The following is a 15,033-nucleotide window of genomic DNA, read 5'->3' on the forward strand; positions in this document are numbered from 1 at the left end:
TCAACAAGCATGTGGACAAGGGGATCCAGTGGATATAGTGTACTTAGATTTTCAGAAAGCATTCGACAAGGTTCCTCACCAAAGGCTCCTAAGCAAAGTAAGCTGCCATGGGATAAGAGGGAAGGTCCTTTTATGGACTGGTAACTGGTTAAAAGATAGGAAAAAAATGTTAGGAATAAATTGTCAGTTTTCAGAATGGAGAGGGGTAAATAAGAGGTGTCCCCCAGAGGTCTGTACTAAGCCCAGTCCTATTTAACATATTCTTAAATGATCTAGAAAAAGGGGTGAACAGTGAGGTGGCAAAATTTGCTGATGATATAAAACTACTCAAGACAGTTAAGTCCCAGGCGGACTGCGAAGAGCTACAAAAGGATCTCTCAAAACTGGGTGACTGGGCAACAAAATGGCAGATGAAATTCAATGTTGATAAATGCGAAGTAATGCACATTGGAAAACATAATCCCAACTATACATATAAAATGATGGGGTATAAATGAGCTGTTACCACTCAAGAAAGATCTTGGAGTCACTGTGGATAGTTCTCTGAAAATATCCACTCAATGTGCAGCGGCAGTCAAAAAAGCGAACAAGAGTGTTGGGAATCATTAAGAAAGGGATAGATAATAAGATAGAAAAGTACGCCCACATCTTGAATACTGCATGCAGATGTGATCTCAAAAAAAAGATATATTGGAATTGGAAAAGGTTCAGAAAAGGGCGACAAAAATGATGAGGGGTATGGAACAGCTTCCTTATGAGGAAAGATTAGTAAAACTGGGACTTTTCAGCTTAGAAAGGAGATGACTAAGGGCGGATATGACAGAGGTCTATAAAATGATGACTGGTGTGGAGAAAGTAAATAAGTGTTATTTAGTCCTTCTCAAGAACTAGGGGTCACCAAACTAAGTTAGTAGGCAGAAGATTTAAAACAAACCAAAGGAAGTATTTTTTCACACAATGCACAGTCAACCTGTGGAACTCTTTGCCAGAGGATGTTGTGAATGCCAAGACTATACCAGGGTTCAAAAAAGAACTAGATATGTTCGTGGAGAATAGGTCCATCAATGGCTATTAGCCAGGATGGGCAGGGATGGTGTCCTTAGCCTCTGTTTGCCAAAAGCTGGGAATGGGCAATGGGATGGATCACTTGATGATTAACTGTTCAGTTCATTCGCTCTGGGGCACCTGGCATTGGCCACTGTCAGAAGGCAGGCTACTGGGCTAGATGGACCTTTGGTCTGATCCAGTATGGCCCTTCTTCTGTTCTAAGGCCAGAAGATACCATTATGATCAGTCAATCTGACCTTCTGCATAGCTCACAGGCCAAAGAATTTTACCCAGTAATTTCTGTATTAAGTCCATAACCTCTGTTGTGAGCTATCATCACCTCTTGCTCAGTTTAGGGCAAAGGGCAGGGAAACAAAGCAGTACTGGTGTCACCGAATTTGGTTCACGTTCTGCTCCAGTAGTCTATCTGGCAGAAAAATCAGTGTTGGTCTGTTCTTTAAGTCAGTAAAGACCAATATTTTGGGTCAGATCTGCTCCTGGAGCTAGGGGTTCAGCGCTATACAGACGGAATGGTGAGGTTGGAAACTGGACAGAGACTGAGGTTTGAAATGAACACATCCTCCCCAGCAAGCAGCATTAGAGAGAGTTTGAACTCCCTTCCTTTCCCCAGCCAGTCAATTAACAGGAGTGGCCCAAGGAATGGTTGCAGGCAGTCACTTAACCAGGGGGAGAGTGCTAGCTGCCTGAGCTGAGTCCAGGAGGTGGGAGATGAAGCAGCAGCCTAGAACAGGAGATGTGTGCAAAGCAGAGGAAAAGAGGTCTTTGGAGAAAGAGAGTGGGAAGGCTGGGACAGGATTTTGACATTAACAATACCAGAGTGTAATACAACTTAAAACTAACTCTACCAGACCATTGGGATGTTCTGGAATATCAGCTGAGCAGTCTGGTCAGAAAAATGAAACTCAGACATGTGACTACGATAAAATGTTCTGCTTTATATAACTGTTTCAGTGGACAAATGGAAAGGCTGCTGCTACAAAACCTTTGTACAGTATCTGCTGTTACAAAACCTTTGTTTGGTATTTACAGTATTTTCTAAATATACTTATTAAGGAGGTACAGTCTTTAAATTAAAGAGACAATGGCAAGATGAACATAATGAACAAATTGTTTTCCTTATCTGTAAATAACCAAAATAATTTTTAAAATTTGATTTATTTTTCATCTTTGATATTGTCTGTTTACTTTTGGCATTTGACTTAGTTTAGGGCTTGTCAACTTGCCCTGAAATAACTTTAATTGTCTTTAAAACCAATATAGTTAAACTAACACAAGAGGGGTGTCTGGACAGCTTTATCTGGTGTAAGAATGGCTAATTTCAGTTTAGTTTAAACAGGTTCCTAGTTGAATTAAACTAAACCAAAATAAGCCACTCTTAAACTAAAGTAAGAGCCGTTTGCACCACTAACTAAACAGGTTTAAATTCACACCATAAGTTATACTGTTGAAACTATCTTCTATAGGCAAAGAAACCCTTAGACAGTGGTTTCTACCTTCTCAGTTTCACTTCCTGGTTTTCACACACTAACAAAAGGCTGCAAGCCAAGATTTTCAAAGGGGATTAGTGATTTTGGGTGCCCAACTCAAGACACCTTAAAAGGGCCCAATTTCCAGAAAGTGACTAATGGCCACCCACTGAAAAACAGCCCTTCTCGAAAGGTGTCAAGCTGGACACTCAGAAATTGGGGAATCTAAAACTGCTAGCCACTTCTGATCAATCTTAACCTTCCCAACACCGTGGAGGAATGTTTTCATATTTTTAAGTGCAGAAATCATGTTATTAGGATTTTGTAAAACATAAAAACAAACAATTTCAGGCTCAGCTCCTCAGCTGGTATAAATCAGTGTCATGTAATTGAAGTTAATTGAAAAAGGTTGATTTATACCAGCTGAGGATCTGGCTCAGTGTTTCTAAACTGCATCTCCCATTAAATCTGTCTTATTGAAACTTCCCCCACCCTACAAATATTTAAAAAACAACAACACTGCTTTTCAAAGATATTTTAAACTGCAAACCCTAAATAAAATAGATGTCCATAACAAATTGACATCATTTTCATATAAATTCCATGCATTAGGAAAAATAATGCCACATATTTGATTTGAAAGTGAAACTATTGTGGCTGCAAGCTGGCAATACAATAATACAGTATCCCATTACTGCTCCCAGGAGAACAGTTGTCACTGAGTTTCTGAAACCAGCTGCTCAATCAGTTCCTTGGCATCCTTCATGCTGGAAGAGATCTCGGAGCCATCCTCTGCAACATGGGTTCCAATCAGGAACATCTTTCTCTCATCTCCCATTTCAGACAATGCCAGAGCATCATGAATGTCTGTGATGCAATAGGCACCTTTGAGATCCTGACCAACAAAGACAAAACAACTCTGTTACTTGCATCCCTTATAAACACCAATTATGCCATTCAGTCTCTGAGGCAAAGACCAGTACATTTGGATAATTGAGAGTGAATACTGTGATTTGAGGGGAAGATTTTCAAAAGTGCCTAATGGATTTCAGAGCATAAATTCCTATTGTCTCTGTGATTTGTGCTCCCAAAACCCTTTGGTCTTTTGAAAATCTGACTAGCTCCATTCTAATTTTTCTGTAGCATGAAAGCATACAATCCAAGGGCATGATCCTGTTTTATGCTGTTCCAATGTCTCTGACACCAAGGCCCATCCCCGAACTGGTAACGTGACCCAATGGATTTCTGGAAGTGCACACCCATCCGACAGATGCATGGCCCAAGTAAAAGTCAAGTTGTTAGAAAATCTGAGGCAAAGCAGAAGAAACAAACAGGGTTTTAGTAAGATAAGAGTATCTTGTTTAAGAAAAAAACAGGCATTTTCTTTGTCATATTGATATAATATGGGTGTGATTCAATTCAGGGCGCAGAGTAGCCAAGGAATACAAAGTTATCTTCTGTATTTTAGTGCATTAAGTAGGAGAAAATGTGTCTACCTGAGAGAAAGCATATTGCAGTTTCCATGTTCCTTCAGCTATGCACCCATTCATGAAACACAAAGTGCCTAATATAAAAAATCATTTGGGATCCACTAAATGCACCCTAGCAGGTAACGTGAAACATATAGATAAATGCCCTCCAGCCCCTAAATTAAATAATATTTTCCCATGACACTATACAGACACACTGCTGAGCCTTCAGATCCAAACTGTCAACCAGGGTTAGCCAGTTCTCCATTTTTGCACCTGCAAATTGCACACACAATTTCACATGTGAAATTATTTACACGCCCATTTAGGTCATATGGATATGTAAGCACCTGACCTAAACTGTGAGTGCAAAACCAATCCTGAGTTTGTTTTCATCTGCAATTGGGAAGCACAAAATTGAAGACCAGCTTCTGAAATACCTGGCCTTTAAAGATTCAAATGTGTTTGGAGAAGGTTAAGTTTCCCTTTTACCTGTTTATTGGCTAGGATTACCACGGGCAGAGTGGAGTCATTTTGGATCAACTGATGGAGAAGCTGTTTAGCCAAAGGGAAGCGCTCATGATCTGCTGAATCCACAACGTATATCAGCACCAGAACCCTAGGCAGGTACATCTTCCAATAGGAACGCAAAGATTCGCTGCCCCCAACTGCAAGAGAACAGTATGGCAGAGCACTCTGTTAGTAACCCAAGCAATGCAGCTACAAGATATGCAATGTGAACACAAGATATTCAGATTAGAGAATATTTGATTTTATGTACTTTTGTTATCACTTAACAGTTCCTAACTATAAAGGCACCTAATCAAAATATCATCCTCTTATTTTTCAAACGTTAAGCTGTCCTCAGTCTCTCTCTCTCTCCCCCCCTCTCTCTCTGTTTGTTGGGGAAAAGGGAGTAAGGGAAGCTAGACAGAATAGCAGATTCTCTCCCTGAAAACATTCCTACAAAAGACTATGTCCAGGTGCTTGCTCTTTATTAAGACCTAACATTTTCAAACATTTCCTCTAGTTCTGAGGGTCTCTCGGTTTGGCTATCTGACTTGAGATACCCCGGATCTGTTTTTTTCAGAAATGCTGAGCTCTCCCTACTACAGTCAAGATGCACAGCCATAGGTGCTTAAAGAAGAAAATCCCAGTGAACTCACAGAACTATTCCTGTATTGCTTCGGATACATTCTACTGACCCTAATATCTTCTGGATCCTGAGTTAAGCTGTCTCCAGTATAAGGGCTGCAACACTATACCTCCCAACTACTCAGCTGAGTTACCCACCAGCAACATAACTGAGCTCAGCCTGCTCCAGTGTGCAAAGAGGACTTTTGCATTGCCTGTGGATTTCAGTAGGAGCAGTCCCCCAGTACAAGGGGTCTGTCACAGGTGTGATCATGCACTGCTACTCTGCGCAGCTTGCCTGAGCCACTCTTTTAAGAGACCAGAGGATCAGAATGTACAAGCTCCCTCTTAGGCAAACTTCAAAGTCAGTGCAATGCTCAAGTGGAGTCTGATCTAGTCTGATCTCCTGTTTAACACAAGCCATAGAATTTCAGCTAATTACTAACAGAGTGCTGAAAAACAGAACACCTCTGTGGACTATTACAACTACAAATATGTTGCATTTATAGCATGCTTTGCAAACATGGGGGCCAAATATTTCACAAATGGTCACTGAGTTGTGCCCCTGTCCTTTCAACATAAGACATCTGGGGCTTGATTTTCAGAGGTGCAAAACTGTAACTGATTAGAATGGAGGCTGTGGGTGCTCTGCACCTCTGGAAATCAGGCCCCTTGGTGCGTCATGGTGGCTACCTAAAGTGAGCATGCACATTTGCAAACGTAGGCCTGACTGATCCTCACAATCACACTCAGAGGTAATACACAGATAGGGAGATTGATGCACAGAGGGGAAGAGGGTTTTTCAGAGCCATAAAGGGGAAAGAGTCAATGTCAGAGCCAGCAATAGTTGTTTATTTAAAAAAAAAAAAAAAAAGAAAAAGGAGATACTCCTATCTCCTGGAACCAGAAAGGACCTTTCACTAGCAGGACCAAGTACTGATTTTTTGCCCCAGATCCCTAGGTGGCCCCCTCAAGAATTGGGCTCACAACCCTGGGTTTAGCAGGCTAATGCTCAAACCACTGAGCTATCCCTCCTCCCTGTCCTGTGTTCACACCCAACCTTTTCTACTCTGCTTGACACTTCCCAGCCCTAGGTGCCTGTTGCAGCACCAGCGCCTCTTGGCTCAGAGAAGCTGTTCTCCTGGGGGAGCCCAGCTGAATGGCAAGAGGCACTGCTTCGGGGATAGTCTACACTACCACACTATATCAGCACAACTGCACCGCTGTAGAACGCCTGAAGATGTGCTATGCTGACAGGAGAGCGCTTTCATGTCGGCATAATTATTCCACCACAACGGTGTGGACACCGCTTTAAGTCAACGTAACTTGCATCACTCTGGGTGGCTTTTTCACACCCCTGAGCGACACAAATTACATCAACTTAAGTGGTAGTGTAGACAAGTCCTAGGTCTGGACACATGGCTTCCAAAGTCCCTCCTGTATCTGCTCCGCAGGGTAGTGTGACGACAGAGCTAGGAATAAGATCTGGGTTCTTCCGCATGGCAGGGCACAGCAGTATATGCACTGAGGAAGCACACTCTTGCACCTACTGTGCATCCAGATTCCCATAGACTTCAACTGGGATACAGGGTTAGGCTATTATACATACTGTATTACTACACAGGTAAGCCTGGGCTATATGGCTAAACACACAGTCACCCAACCGGCTTCTGACTGCATGTGTGGGGATCATGTGGATTGTGGGATGCCCCTTGCACCTCGGCAGTGGTTTTGCTGCATTGTATTTGTATATCTGAACTCACAGGGCATTCACACAATTGTGGAACAAGGGTTGGTCCCCCTTACACACGAGATCAGTCATCTTGGGTACTACTGTGGAGTAACTGTGGCCTGGAATTTTTAGATGTCTTCACCAGACCTTTGTACCTCAAGTTAACTGACTGTCCATTAACTCAAGGTACTTTAACACACTGAATGTTTGTAGTTTGGCAGAGCAATTTTCCTGGGACAAATGACAATCGTTTGTAGCCTAGAACAAACGAGCCTTTCAAAAGAGGTGCCTTCACTAGGACAAAAGGTGTGTTCTTAACTCAAGTGAGCTCAGGCCTGGGCTACACTTACAGGTTCTGCCAGTTTAACGCACCTTCTGCTGTGGGCACAGCTATATCGGTATAAAAGTGCTTCTACTTGTATAGCTTATGCCAGTTCAGAGCAGTGGCATGGCTAGGAGTGGAAATTTGGGCGGGCCCTGACTGTTGGGTGGACGGGCAATGACAGATGGTGGTAGCTCAGCTTTTTCCCCACGCCACAACTATGCCCCTGGTTCAGAGAACGAACACAAAGCTACCCCAGCATAAACTGGAGCCTGGGTTCTTGCCCAGGCTCCAGACCCAACTCAGCTGCTTTTCTCTGTGGCTGGTAGGGATTTGGGCTAACACCCACGTAAGAGCCCAGGTTAACTGTGCAGTGAAGACAGACCAAAAGTTAGCTTATTCAAGTTATTCAAGCTTATTCAAGTTAGCTTATTCAAGTTAAGAACACACCATTTCTCCTACTGAAGACCAGGCCAAGATGTTCGCAATCTTGAGTTAACTGGCAATTAATTAACTCAAGGTAGAAAAACCTCCAGTGCAGACCAGGCCTGTGATGTCAGCATACAACTGACTTCAAATCCTTTGCATAATGCTTCATATTGGTCAAAGGGGTGTGGAATTCTTCACCAGCTGGCTGCTTGTTTGGGAGGAGGAAGGCTTAAATACAGGGCCCTGTCTATTTACTGGGCACCAAGCTGGATCTGAAATCTGCAGCAAGGGCCAGGGTCCAGTGCAGACTAGAAATTTTGGAGCAGCTTCAGGTACATTCGATAAAGGAGGATTCCTTGAATTAAACACAAACACAGATAACACCAGCCATGATGATATCTTTGATTTATACTGATTTGAAAGGCAGTCTGTTTTATGCAGCTTCTAGATTTTCAGCAAGCCCTGGAATTTTCTTCTGAAAACACAGACCTGGCCAGAGAAGTTGTGGAGGGAGGCTGGAAGGTTTGGGAACTGCAGAAAAACAGCTTGGATTGGGGCACCCAGGAAGCAGTGGAGCCTTTTTGCCCCAGGGAGGAGACTTCCTTGTTTTAAGGAGGGGACAGAGATCCTTTGCTCCCCAGCCCAGAAATCACACAACCCCCAAATTCCTCCCTGGAGTTCCACCAGACTAGATGGCAAACCAGGCCCTTGATCTTAATAGGTTTATTTCCACTAGGAGAACCATTGCACATGCTCCAAGATTTTTGCAGCTAGAAGCTCTTTTTAGTTCCCAGCAGCCTCTTCTGAGAACAGAGACCTCAGAAGGAGAGTCTCCCTAGCCATTTTCAGAGCTCCAAAGGGAAAGCTTAAAAGATTTATTCTAATTGTGCCACTAAAAATGACAAGTTTCAGAGTAGCAGCTGTGTTAGTCTGTAACTGCAAAAAGAACAGGAGTACTTGTGGCACCTTAGAGACTAACAAATGTATTTGAGCATAAGCTTTCGTGGGCTGCAGCCTACTTCATCAGATGCATAAAATGGAACATAAGGTAAGAAGATATATATACATACAGAGAACATGAAAAGGTGGAAGTACCCATACCAACTGTAAGAGGCTAATTAATTAAGATAAGCTATTGTCAGCAGGGGAGAAAAACTTTAGAAGTGATAATCAAGATGGCCCATTTCGGACAGTTGACACGAAGGTGTGAGGATACTTTAACATGAAGGAAAAAAATTCTATTAGTGTAATCACAGAGCCATTCCCAGTCTCTGTTCAAACTGAAATTAAGGATATTGTCATAAACAGATGGTTAAGGGTAAAGAAGTTCACCTAGCCTAGCTGACACCTGACCAGAGGAATCAATGGGGGAACAAGATGTTTCAAAAGGTAGGAGGGATCTAAGCTGGTAGTTAAGCTGGTAGTTAAGCTTAGAGATGTTCATGCAGGTCCCCACATCTGTACCTAAAGTTCAGAGTGGGGGTGAGACCTATGACAGGTATCTAGTTTGCATATTAATTCAAGTTCAGCAGCTTCTCGCTGAAGTCTGTTTTTGAAGCTTTTCTGTTGCAAAATTGTCATCTTAACATTTGTCATTGAGTGATTAGAGAGGTTGAAGTGTTCTCCTACTGGTTTTTGAATGTTATGTTTCCTGATGTCAGATTTGTGTCCGTTTGATTTGAACCTTCCCTTGATGCCTTAGAGTGGTAGAATCGTGCATGTATTTCTCAGAGTTGTGAGATTTGCAGGTAACCCTGTGAGAATCATAGAGAATATACTACTGTGTACTTGCAGAAATGCCTGCCACCTTATGGAAGCTGCCAGTACTGCCCTATTTGAAGAGCCCGTTTATTCTTTTGCATAAAAAACATACAGGATATGTTATCAGTTATGAAGCTGTTATCTGAGAGTCCGATAATGTACTTCTGGACCGAGGGGATGCAGACGTATTATTATGCATGGGAAAGCAAAATTATTACAAGGGAAGTTCCATTTTTTCCAATTTATGGTCCTTACCGGGTCCCAATTAGCACAGTATCTGAGCACCTCTCCCCTCCATCAGGTAAGGAAGTGCTATTGGTCCAACTTTTTATAGGCTGCAAGGCCAGAAGGGTCCACTGTGATCATCTAGTCTGACCTCATGTATAACACAGGCCAGAGAACTTTCCCCAAATAATTCCCATTTTACAGATGGGGAGCCTAAGTGTTACACACACACAGCCTAAGTGGTCTGCCCAAAGTCACATAGAGTCTGTATCAGAGCAAGGAATTTACCCAGATCACTCAAGTCCTAGGCTTGCCCTAGCCACTGGGCCATCCTTCCTCTCTCTAAATCTCTTCTTCCTCATGAATGCTAAGGATTGCTGCATCCTTTAAATCCTACTCTACCACCAGGAGTCAGGTGCTCCCAGTCTGGAACTATTACAGTGGCCTCTCCCACAGACACATCATTAATTGCTATGGAGATAGTGACACAGTGGCACACAGATTTTAAAAGTATTTAAGCTCTTAGTGGTATTTTTGAAAGTACTTAAATGCCTAAAAAGCCAGCTGGATAACGAGATTTTTAAAAAATAGCAATTTTTTTATTGAAGGTAATTTTTTAAAAAGAAACAAAGTATATCTGTTCAAACAAATCTCATATAATGACAATTTCGGTTAAGGCCTAAACTTTACTATACACTATTTAAATTATTTTCATTACATAAAAAAAAAATATTCAAGCAATACCTGTTTGCTGCCAAGTTTTAAAGAAAGTCAGACCACTGAACTGGTGTAAGTCTCTGGCTAAGCAGAGTTTGCTGAAGTGCTAAACAGCAGTAGTGCGAGACAGCAGTAGCCTCTTCTGCAGGTGCAGAGAGAATATTTTCTTTATTTCAGTTTATTCAGTTAGTTCAGTTAAATGACTAGCTCATTCAAAGTTAAAAAAACAACTAGGAGCTGAAAAAAGGAGGAAAGTTTGTTTACCTATCTATGAATAAAACTGACGCATGAGAGGTTGAGATCTGCTAGTTCTAAAATCTTGAAGGACATGGTGACCAGAATCAATCAGTTCAATGCACTAGCTACAGATCATTCTTTCTTTGTTTATTAAATCAGTTTTAGAAACAAAACATGTTTTGATCAACTTAATTTTTTCCTCTCATGAATCTAGCAAGGTAGTTTTATTTAGCTAACAGAAAATTTTAAAATGCTGATTTTTTGCATTTAATTAAATTCCACTTTCCATCCAAATGCAGACTGACATAGACCACAAGTAAACAAATAATTATAATCTAGTAAAGGAGAAATGTGTCCATACTTTCTAACATAATAAAAAGAAGTAAAAATTAAGAATCTGAGTAAATGTAAGCAAAGCTATATAATTGCTTAAATAACTATGTATAACTATGGTATATTCTCCTGGTTAGCAAAAAAGTAGTACCAAAATATACTTCAGCCTTTCTTTAGGAATATAACTAAAAAGTACAAATACAAAACAAAATTAAAATTGATTATTTAAATCAAAGCTTCCTGCTTGCTGATTTAAATCACTGATTTAAAAATCAACCGACCTTGCACAGACACTTTTGAAAATCACACTAGGCAACTGAGTACCTTTAAAAATCTAGGCCTATATTTTCTAAATACTGGATTTCTGTTTGCTTGGTTCCTTTTAGTTCTCATAAAAGATGCTGGCCTGACAGACTAGGAAATTTCTATTTATCCACCAACGAGGTAAACAGGTAATACCATAACCTATACACTGCCCTGCCAACACGCCCCACCCGTTCTAGAGAACAGAACCCTGTCTCTATGTACATTCAGTTATTATTATAGGTGGAGCATGAGCAAAGTTACGTAAGGGTTTCCATTCTGTTGCTTACAATTTGTTAATCTTTTCTGTTCTGGCTGAATATAGGCAGGGTTGTTCTTCATCTGGGAGTGACACTGTTCTGCTTAAATTTTAGTCAAAACAGATCAGTAGTTTCCAGAATAAAGAACACGGAAAAAAATACATCTTTTCAATTATCAAGAAAAGAAAGCGTAAACTTTCTCTAACAGCTCTAGCACATCCACTGTCCATAGTAAGAACCAGACATTTGGGGTAGAGATAATCCTGTGGTTACAGCTGGGCCTGCCTTTTGGTGATTATGATCTGTTAAAGTTATAAGTACTTTTAAAGTGTGCTTGGAACATGTGTGCTGGATTTGGTAATGCGGTTTTAACATTTGCCAACATTCTCCTGGTTCAGCATGTGTGCATAACATAGAAAATACCACAGACCACATAAGTAAATAGATTAGATAGAGAGGTACAGATTTGACTGACAGAAACTGAACGAAGACATCTCATTTCACAGAGGTCACTAAAGAGCCACCAGTTAGCAACAAACTTCAGTTACTACCAGCCGGGCCTGGACAGGAAAGGACACCTCTGAAATGAAGGGTTCTGTCAAGTATTGCCAGTCACCTGAACCAAGCAGTTCCACTTTACAGAACTGCTTCGGATATTAATATAATGCATGCTTTGGGCTCAGCCAGACCATCCTCCACTTCCTTCCAAGTCAATGGAAGGTGCATGTGCTAAATACCTCTCAGTGGATGCTTTGAGGATCAGAGCCCTATTAAGAAACAGTTTCAGTTGGATATTATAAATAACCTGAATGTACTATAGCCAGAAACAAAGTTGCTTGACTAGTTTCATACACTGAACTATTGTACATTTTTCCCAGTGAAAATTAAGTTTTTAAAACCTCCAAAGTGGTCACAGCAGTTTTTTGTTTGTAGACTCAGTCTGCATGCAGAGTCCAGAAGGAAAGGATTAGCCAGAGTTCAAAGGAGCTCCATCACAACGGTAATTAAGAATTAGAACAGTTAGAGTTCCTATGGTTTTTAAACTTTACAAACATCAGAGATTCCTTATTCTGCCTAGCCTTAGAGTGACTGCCTAGCCCTCGTCCCAACACTGTATTTAGCTAGACACGTTCTCTAGTGAAAAACACTAATTCACAGCTGTAAAACAAACTTTCTTCAACAGTGTCATTGTCTGGAGTTACATTAGCATTCTCTCACACTCAGCCAAAGTCATCCCTAGTGTAACTTCACTGGAGCTATGCCAGAAATGAATTTGGCTCCATATTTCCATTTAGTGTATGTGCACACATACATGCACTTTGATGCCAACATATTTTCTTAAGCAAGGAACAATGTAGAAAGATGTAATCCGTTAATAAGCACTGTAGCTGTAGCGTCTTCACAGTGTCCCAGAGGACAGTGTGACAGCATATCTCTGAAATTGAAAGGATTAAAAATGGAGGGTTTATAGAGGGATGGTTAGAAAAAGGGGAGGTTGTGGTTATGAAAAAGAAAATACACCAACTATGTACCCAGCAAGATAGAAAGAGGACAGACAGATACTTGGTTACCTTTTATGTTATACTCGGAAAAACTACTGCAAAAAACCCAGCACCCCTGTCCATTTTTTTGAATAGTACCATTTGATAGACATGCCTGGTCTGTTAAACAGATGTATACAGATTTCACTCAATTTAATAAAATCACTAGAAACGACATGTTGTAGGTGTTGTAATGACGCTCACTCACCCTGTTAAACAGAAAGATCTGATGACTATATTCCTGTATAACGTCTCTTTAGACAAAAAACTTGCTGCCGTAATGATTTTCTTTCTGATACTTATGTGGCAAGGATCTGTAAACTTGTTAAAACTTCCTAAATAAATCATTAGAAAAACGAAGGGTCTAAGAGTTCTTCCTAAAGCAAAGTTCTCATTAAATATAATGAGAGTTTTCCTTATGTTACTTATTAAAATACACGCACTTACTTTCTAAGAATTCCATCTTGGCTTCTTCGGTGTTGATGCAGATCGCGTTGATGCCCTCTGTGGGAGCTGTACTTCGCTTCACATGACTTGTGGCCAGTGAGTGGAGAACACTGGTTTTCCCCGCTCCATCCAGGCCCAGTACTAATATCTGTTTGCTTTGGGGTTTTCCCTGTGAAATAAGAAGGAGCATGTTCACTAGCGCAGCAGGAAGAGGGTGAGTAGGCTGTTCAGCATACATGTCTGCAGAGAATCACCCTATGAAGCACTAAACCTTTTGTAGGGCTAGCATACAAGGAACCAAGAGAACTAATCTGTCTGTGTGCGGCTGTAAGAGAAAACCCCCAAATATTAGTCAAACACTAGCAAGATGAATGCAGTAGGGGCCTATGCCAGCACTAGGAATAGAAAGGCTCAGAAATGCAGGGCCATCCTTCGGCATATGCAGCACACATGGCTGCATAGGGCACCTGAAAATTTGGGGCACCCCCTGGGTCTTGGTGTCCACCCTCCTGCCTCTTCTTATCCCTGTTCTGACCCTTCCTGCAGGCTCCCACAGCCAGCTGCTGCAGCCTGGTGAGTCTCCCTCTGGAGAGGATCTAGTAACTTAAACGTGAAAAAGCCTCCAGCCTGCCAGACCTATTAGCACAACACTGAAACTGTTAAAGAGCCATTCAAGTGGTAATGAAGCCATTTAACAGGCATTTGCCAATTCCCAGGTATATACTGTCAGTTTCTGAATTTACTGACAAAACCAGTTGTGCATCACTGTCATATTTACTCAGAACAGGTCAGTCTACAGGACCGTAGTTTAAAATTTGCTTTAAAAATATGTCATTAGTGTGCTGCTGAAGATTTTAAAATCACATCTCTAAAAAATCCTTGCAGAGATTTGTAGATGCACAATCTGAGTATTCATCTTTAGCCTTAAATGCTTGGATCTTCAGACATAGTTTTTTTTAAATAAATCCTTCAAAAGACCCTCCTGATCTAAAATAGACATTTTAATTGTAATTACTATAGTAGAAAAAACTTGCTTCCAAAGTCTCCCTGTCCTTCCTGTCCACCCCTTTCTCACCTCATCCCCTGTTGAAGAGAGCCCTTAAAGAGACAACACCCCTTTCCTGCCAGATAGCTGGACAAATAAGTTTCCCTTTCTTTACTTCTATCTGATGAACTAGTTTTACGAGAACCCACTAACAAAATCAGCACCTTAGTAAGAGATAAAATACTTTGTTATGCCTAAAATCTTTGAAAACAAATTTTCTAAAGTTGGTGAAATTTCATAAACATGTCTTTTGTTATGGAGATTACACACTAAATTAGTGCTCCCTTTTCCTAAAAGCAGTGAACATTGTTATGAACACACTAAACCTCTGTGACTGATTAATTTAAAATAATGTCTTTGTTTCAGTGAGTTAAATATGTAGTAATCTGGAATTACTACTTTATGAAGACTTAAGAGTACATTTAAAATATAAAATCAGTTCTAGAAATACTGATTAAGAAAATGTAAAACAGAGAAGAGCTGCATCATGTATTCCATAATATTTAATGTTGTATTCAGCAGACAGCTGACTTGACCTTACTAC

General features: G+C 40.9%; 1 protein-coding gene across 1 annotated transcript in view; it reads right to left on the reverse strand.

Annotated features, from left to right (window-relative positions):
- Window positions 1-1,983: 1,983 nt before the first annotated feature.
- The window catches only part of ARL9 (ADP ribosylation factor like GTPase 9), a 30,788-nt gene continuing 17,738 nt past the window's right edge, over window positions 1,984-15,033 (reverse strand). Inside the window, exons 2-4 of the mRNA XM_050948346.1 lie at window positions 13,445-13,613; window positions 4,496-4,671; window positions 1,984-3,429 (exon numbers count right to left, since the gene is read on the reverse strand). Of these exons, the coding sequence (XP_050804303.1) occupies window positions 3,250-3,429; window positions 4,496-4,671; window positions 13,445-13,613 (525 nt within the window). The 3' untranslated portion in view covers window positions 1,984-3,249. The remainder of the gene's footprint in view (window positions 3,430-4,495; window positions 4,672-13,444; window positions 13,614-15,033) is intronic.

This window comes from Gopherus flavomarginatus, chromosome 3, assembly GCF_025201925.1.
Source record: "Gopherus flavomarginatus isolate rGopFla2 chromosome 3, rGopFla2.mat.asm, whole genome shotgun sequence".
Classification (NCBI taxonomy): Eukaryota; Metazoa; Chordata; order Testudines; family Testudinidae; genus Gopherus; species Gopherus flavomarginatus.